Source organism: Etheostoma spectabile, chromosome 16 (assembly GCF_008692095.1).
Source record: "Etheostoma spectabile isolate EspeVRDwgs_2016 chromosome 16, UIUC_Espe_1.0, whole genome shotgun sequence".
Classification (NCBI taxonomy): domain Eukaryota; kingdom Metazoa; phylum Chordata; class Actinopteri; order Perciformes; family Percidae; genus Etheostoma; species Etheostoma spectabile.
In genome coordinates this window covers 24243103-24250197 of record NC_045748.1, presented here as the reverse complement: position 1 = coordinate 24250197, position 7095 = coordinate 24243103, and the positions used below count along the sequence as shown (strand labels likewise).

General features: G+C 42.5%; 1 protein-coding gene across 3 annotated transcripts in view; it reads right to left on the bottom strand.

Annotated features, from left to right (window-relative positions):
* The window catches only part of mbd2 (methyl-CpG binding domain protein 2), a gene marked incomplete at its 5' end in the record, with an annotated part of 65933 nt that overhangs the window by 42259 nt on the left and 16579 nt on the right, over nt 1-7095 (bottom strand). For all 3 annotated transcript variants that reach the window (XM_032539498.1, XM_032539497.1, XM_032539499.1), the window contains 1 exon segment: nt 3513-3672. In XM_032539498.1, coding sequence (XP_032395389.1) covers nt 3513-3672 — 160 coding nt within the window.

The following is a 7095-nucleotide window of genomic DNA, read 5'->3' as shown; positions in this document are numbered from 1 at the left end:
AATGATTGAGATTTCTCTTGCACAGCTACCAGAAGACTTACAGCTTAAAGACACGTTGCCTACGTCACATCTACGTCTTCAAGTTCAGTCCTTCACTGGTCTCCGTCCAAAACAGAACTGTCTATTGTCAGAACTGGCAGGAGCACTGCCGTCAATGCTTCAATTTGATTGGATGACCTACTTGGTGGGATCAAGCCTTTCGGTCACCATAGAAGAAGTCATCTTAACCCAGTAAGGTTACAACAGAGACGGGCAGTCACTCTGACAGTCCTGGCATCCGGTGACCCTGCAACAATTTTTTTATGTACATTTCCATGCTTGATTTAAAATAAAATACATATAAATCTGAGTTGGTTAGATTTTGACATATTGGGTATTTGTCACATAAAAGCTGTAATGAAATGTTTTGTCTACTGAGGTTTTAATTGTGTAGTCGTTCCATGCTTTAGCTGATTTATGCTGAGTCACCTTCTCTCACAGTGAGCTGCTCTTTCTTTTTTCATTTTAGACATTTATTTACTATTTTTTTTGTTCACATATTACACTTTTGTGAACTCGATACTTTTGTAAATTCGTTTCACGCACCAAAACAATTTGATGTAGGTTTATTTTCACAAGAGATTTGAGAAATTTCAAACAGCACTGACATGACCTTTTCGGCTTTTGGGCCAAACTTTCTCTTTTACACATCGCTCTGGGACAAATTTGGGCGACACTGTACAGAAAGCTGAGTTTGTTCTGAACGTTTGGATATGAAACCCATCGGGATCAGGTTATATTCAAATACCATTCAAAAAATATGTAAAAATGCCTTTTGACCTCAAATAACTGGGGGATTTTTCATGTAAATTCAATTTTATTTATAGTGTCAAAACCCAACAGAGTGTTGTCTCAGGACGCTTCGATAGAGTATGTCCAGATAGAGTAGGTCTAGACCACACTCTAACTTCTTCTCTTGTTGGTGGAAGAACTTATGGAAAATGAAACCGTCCGGCCAGCGCTGTGGAGCAAGACTAACAAATAACAAATTGAGAAGTTGCGACGTAAGAAAAGGAACGTCTGTAATAATACCCCACCTATTTGTGAAATCAGGGCTGTACGAAAACTAAAAAGAAAACGTATATATTGTCTACCAGTGGCTGCCTTTTCCATGCAACCGTACTACACAGGGCTCCACGCAGCCCCGAGCAGGCCGCACCGGAACAAAACCAGCGACACCTTGACGATAACATCAAAAACACATGACACACTTTCAGTGGTTTCTGGGACATGAAAAATGCTTTGAATGAGTACGTAGTCTCGATCGCAGTTGAGTAAGCGGTCCTTAATGTGGCCCGGGACACATTCCCGTACGCCTCTGAAATTGGTTCCATTCACACCTGGATTTAGAGCTGTCCACTTTTATTTTAATATCAGGTCAAAACAGGGCCAGAGAATGGGAAAACACCTGGAACCTCTATAACCTCTGTATCCCCTGTGTGTGTGTGTGTGTGTGTGTGTGTGTGTGTGTGTGTGTGGCGTGCATGCGTGACAGTTGAGCTTAAAGGGTTAACTCAGCTAAGGTTTCCAGACAACAACAGGAAGCCTGTGTATCTGTAAGAGTAATGATGTGTGAAAACTGCTGCAGAAAGTCTAACCGCGTCAATACACACACACACACCCACACACCACACACCACACACACACACACACACACACACACACACACTAAGTGACTGGCTGCTGACGTAAACCAAAACTTGCACATGTTAAATTGGGAAGCGATGATCGGATTTGAAACCAAAATCCTCCAAACGATTCCAATAAAGAAACGATTCTACTGGAATCGTAATTTTTGAACCGATTCCAAGTAGGACTCGGTTCTCGATCCCCAACCCTACTCGGGAAAAAACTTGTTTTGGTGGAACGTGTAAGTAGTTTTAGTCGTGCAACAGAAAACTCCGACTGGACAGATAGTCTAGCTAGCTGTCTGGATTTACCTGCAGAGATCTGAGGACCAGGTAACCCTAGTCCTCAGATTGGACAGATAGTCTAGCTAGCTGTCTGGATTCACCCAGCAGAGATCTGAGGACCAGGTAACCATAGTCCTCTGATTGGACAGATATCTCTGAGCGGTCTGGATTCACCCTGCAGAGATCTGAGGACCAGGTAACCATAGTCTCAGATTGGACAGATAGTCTAGCTAGCTGTCTGGATTCACCCGCAGAGAAGCTAGGACCATTAACCTAGTCCTCTGATTACAGATAGTCTAGCTAGCGGTCTGGACACCCTGCAGAGATCTGAGGACCAGGTAACCATAGTCCTCAGATTGGACAGAAAGTCTAGCTAGCTGTCTGGATTTACCCTGCAGAGATCTGAGGCCAGTAAACCATAGTCCTCAGAAACCCCCGGAGGTTCGAACGCCAAGACAAAGAAAGTACAGGGTAACAGATATCTGGCCTAAATGAGTGAAATCCAGCAGAATTATTGGTATCATTATTACGGAGCAATCCTTGGAGGGGAACACTATCCAGCTCTCCGTTCTCTTCTTTACGGTCTCCTCCTGCTCCAGCTGTCTGTTGTTTTAAAGGCGACGCGGCCATCCGGCTGCTGCTGCACCAAGGAGCTGGAATCTTACACCTTATTAAGTCATAATATATGGTATTAGCAGAGCCCTAAGGTCTATATAAAAGAGACTTGAGATCCAGTATTAGGGGACCACTAAGGTCTATATAAAAGAGACTTCAGATACAGTATTAGGGGACCACTAAGGTCTATATAAACTAGACTTCAGATACAGTATTAGGGGACCACTAAGGTCTATATAAAAGAGACTTCAGATACAGTATTAGGGACCACTAAGGTCTATATAAAAGAGACTTCAGATACAGTATTAGGGACCACTAAGGTCTATATAAAAGAGACTTCAGATACAGTATTAGGGGACCACTAAGGTCTCTTTAAAAGAGACTTCAGATACAGTATTAGGGACCACTAAGGTGGTCCCTAAGAATGCAGAATGCAGAATTTGAAGTGTTTTGACCTCAAAATTTCCTGGGGGAGGACAAGACCCAGACCTCGCCAGCTGAATATGTCCCCCCCACAAGGGCCCATAGCCAAAACCCTGTGGTGGAGAGATTATATGTCCACCCTGGCCTGGGAACGCCTCGGGATCCCCCAGTCAGAGCTGGCTGATGGGAATGGGAAGTTTGGGACCCCCTGCTGCCCCCAGTGACCCGACCCCGGATATGGGAATGCCGATGGAGGGTTGCTGTTTCTCCGTCATCTCAGACTCCAGCTGTGGTCCATGGTGTCTGCAAAAGTGCAGCTGCAGGCTACCAGAAACCTACGCTGTGACGTCTTTGAAGTGTTTTTTTTTTTTTCCTTTGGGGGCGCACAAGTAGGGGAGGGTGGAGAGAATTTAAAATACTTGGAGAATAATGATTCTGCTTTGGATTTTGATTTTCAAAATGCAGGAAGATCTCTGTTAATCTGCTAATCTAATCACCCAGACACAACCCAGCCCCAGTTACCTTGCCCAAGCTGAGCGGGTCATGTCGGAGTCTCTGTTTGTTCTTCTGCAGCTTCCCAGGCATCATCTTTCCCGTCCGGAAGTCAAAACATCCCAGATCCACGCTGTTTCCAAGGTAACGGGACAACTGAGGCTTACTCCTGAACTTCTTTCCCGAAGGACTGAAAGAAGGAAGAAAGAATAGGAAAAGATAAGTAACAGATGTGTAATTTCCAGGATTTAAAGGAATTTTAACTGATATTGTAAGTAGTATGAACTAAAGTGTAGATATCTTGAATTTGATGCGGAATTAGAGAATTTTACAGGAATGGAGTATCTGGATTACATGTTTCACATAGTCCAAACTGTAGAACTAAAGGCTCTGGGGGTAATTAGAGGACCAAACTTTATATTAGTGCTGTAAGTAGTCATCATTAAACCCCACCGCAGGAACAACCATTGCTGCATCACATCTGTCCGTAATTTAAAATACAGTAACTAAAGTCTCATTTTATTCTCAAATCATCAGCGGTAATGTCAGACATTGGATACACTCTTCATCCAGCCTGAAAATTACATTCCTCATTATCAACGATGGCAGCGGCCATCTTTGCTCATCGGATGGGGCAACTAGGGCTGGGTAGCCTACCGGTTTCCTCCAAGGTTCAACGTTAAGGTGTTTTTTCCAGTTTTTTGTCCAGTTGGGCAAGTAAAAGCAAGTTCTACTCTACAAGTTCTATGTCGGGGAAAAAAAGTCACAAAAATAGTATCAAAAAACGTTTAAAAAAAACTTTTTAAAAAACATTTAAAAAAACGTCAAAAAGTGTCAAAAATGTAAACAAACCTCAAGAAAAAAAGGGAACATTGAAAGCATCAAAGGTGTAATTTGTTTTTGGGAAAAAAGCTCTCTCTAAAGCATCAAGCGCCAACTCCATTTTTGATCTGCCAACAGCCCATTAAAATCAAATGATTATTATACCATGATGCCCAAACGGGTGGGTGGTTCTTATATTTACTTGCCCTACATGGCATTTTACTTGCCCAGGGCATTTGGGCAACCCTTATTTTTGAACACTGGCCTCTAAAGTATCTAAAAATGACTCGTCATTCAATTTTATGGCTGTTTGATAGCTAATGTTAGCTCAAAACGTCATTCAACTGACAGCCTTTTATTTGTTGTGTTTGACACTAACTTATAGCTAAGCTAGTAGTTATTTCAAAAACGTTTTAGCTATCTATGGTTGTTTGGTTGCTAACGTTAGCTCAAAACGTTATTCAACTGACAGCCTTTGTTGTGTTTAATGCTAACTTATAGCTAAGCTAATAGTCATTTCAAAAATGTTTTAGCTATCTATGGAGGTTTGGTTGCTAACGTTAGCTCAAAACGTTATTCAACTGACAGCCTTTGTTGTGTTTGATGCTAACTTATAGCTAAGCTAGTAGTCATTTCAAAAATGTTTTAGCTATCTATGGTTGTTTGGTTGCTAACGTTAGCTCAAAACGTTATTAAACTGACAGCCTTTGTTGTGTTTAATGCTAACTTACAGCTAAGCTAGCAGTCATTTCAAAAACGTTTTAGCTATCTATGGAGGTTTGGTTGCTAACGTTATCTCAAAACGTTATTCAACTGACAGCCTTTGTTGTGTTTAATGCTAACTTATAGCTAAGCTAGTAGTCATTTGAAAAATGTTTTAGCTATCTATGGTTATTTGGTTGGTAACGTTAGCTCAACACAACATTCAACTGACAGCCTTTGTTGTGTTTTATGCTAACTTGTAGCTAGCAGTGAACCAACTTGGTTAAGTAGGTACATTTTTACTGTATGGACATTACAGAAGTCTCTCGTTAGCATCTTGTAGGCTACTTGTCGCAAAGTGACGCATGCGCGACTCAAGTCTGCACTCGACTCACATCGGGGAGGGACCAGGCCTTTCTTAATCTGCATTCTTGTCTGTACTCGTATGTGTTTAACTGTGTTGAGTAACAGGTGTGGCCTGCTGACTTTGGCCCGCCTTATTTTCACCGGTGGCTTCATCCAAATTCGGAGGGTTCCTGCTTCAAAACTATTCAACTGATCAGTTTAACTAGATCAGTTTCCCACACATGGACTAATTAGGGGGCGGTGCGCCACACAACCACACAATCAACACCGGCCGCCACATATTGCGTTTTGTTATTATTATTTTTTCAAAACGCTATAAAACCTGCAGCGTATTCGTTCAGCTGCATTTCCTTTCCCTGCTCTTCTCTGTCTCTCTGTCACCACGCGTCTCTCCACACACACACACACACACACACACGCACACACACACACACACAGCCAGCCCCTCCGCCACGTGCGCACAGCGTCTGTCTCCATGAAAAAAGATGGCTGGCGAAATTCACATATTTTTTACAATATTTTCAGGCTTCAACCAGTGCTGCTCAATCAGAAAGACAGGGTCAGGGAGAGAAAGATTGGTTAGGCATTGAAGAAAGAGTAGGAGAGGAAGACAGCATCCAACAGTCCTCCTCAGTTTATGTTACGTGTATCAATAAGTATTTTTCCCCCCTACAATTAGCCAGAGAGAAGACCTAACACTGGATTGTACAGTGGAGTTGAGTACAGACACCACTGTACACACAAACCTGACCTCGGACAAAACTGATACTGGCCTGACAGAACGTTCCTCATGGAGCCAACAGTAATCAGCGACAGCTGATATGACCTGCTGCCGGGGCTAGAAGGGAGGCCCCCCTTTGAAATATGATTTCCCCCCCCCCACCCCAATCCATGAGGCTAGAGTGCTGTCAATCTAACAATTGTGATTTCTATTGGATCACTTGGCGGCCTCTTCTGCTAACGTTCTTGCTCATTGGCATATGACCAATTCATGTTTCCATGACGTCTATCCCTGAATTCTGATTGGATGGAAGCAGCACTGGGATTTGTTTTTAAAAAGTGCCAGACTGAGCCTATAGGAAATGTGTATTGTATTCTGAAATGTGAAACTAATCATGAATGTGATGTGTTTTATGTGGCAGAATGTTGATTCTCCCCACTATTTTATCTCTATTCTCTAATCTATTTCCTATATTTCTTAACAGACGTACTAACTATTTTTTAATGATTATAGTGTGATGATTTGTGCAAGGATCCATACCAGACGTAGTTTTTTTTTCTTCAGTGTATTTGATTTTGTAGGCCGGGACGTCTCTGCAGCACCATAAGACATTATTCAGAATGGTTTGACACATATTTTGCCAGAAATTACACCCCCATGTTGCGGTTAATTCTGCAGCCCTAGTCTCGGGACATCTCGAGTTTTGAACATAAGAAATGAGTCGCTTTGTTGGAGACGTGTGGCTGCCAGTACATTCTATCAAACATAAGGCTACCACAGCAGCTGGTTAGCTTAGCTTAGCACTCAGACTAATGCTTTGGCTACACTAAACGTGTAACGTATGAGGACCGTTAGCGAATATGCATCTTTTGACTGGCTACGCCTGCTGCACACACACGGCGTAGGATTGTGTGAGTCATTGTTGTTTCTTCTGAACATAGCCATACAGAGAAATCCAGAGAGAGTTGTGTAGAGCTGATAGTCTTAATTACTAGGGGTGGG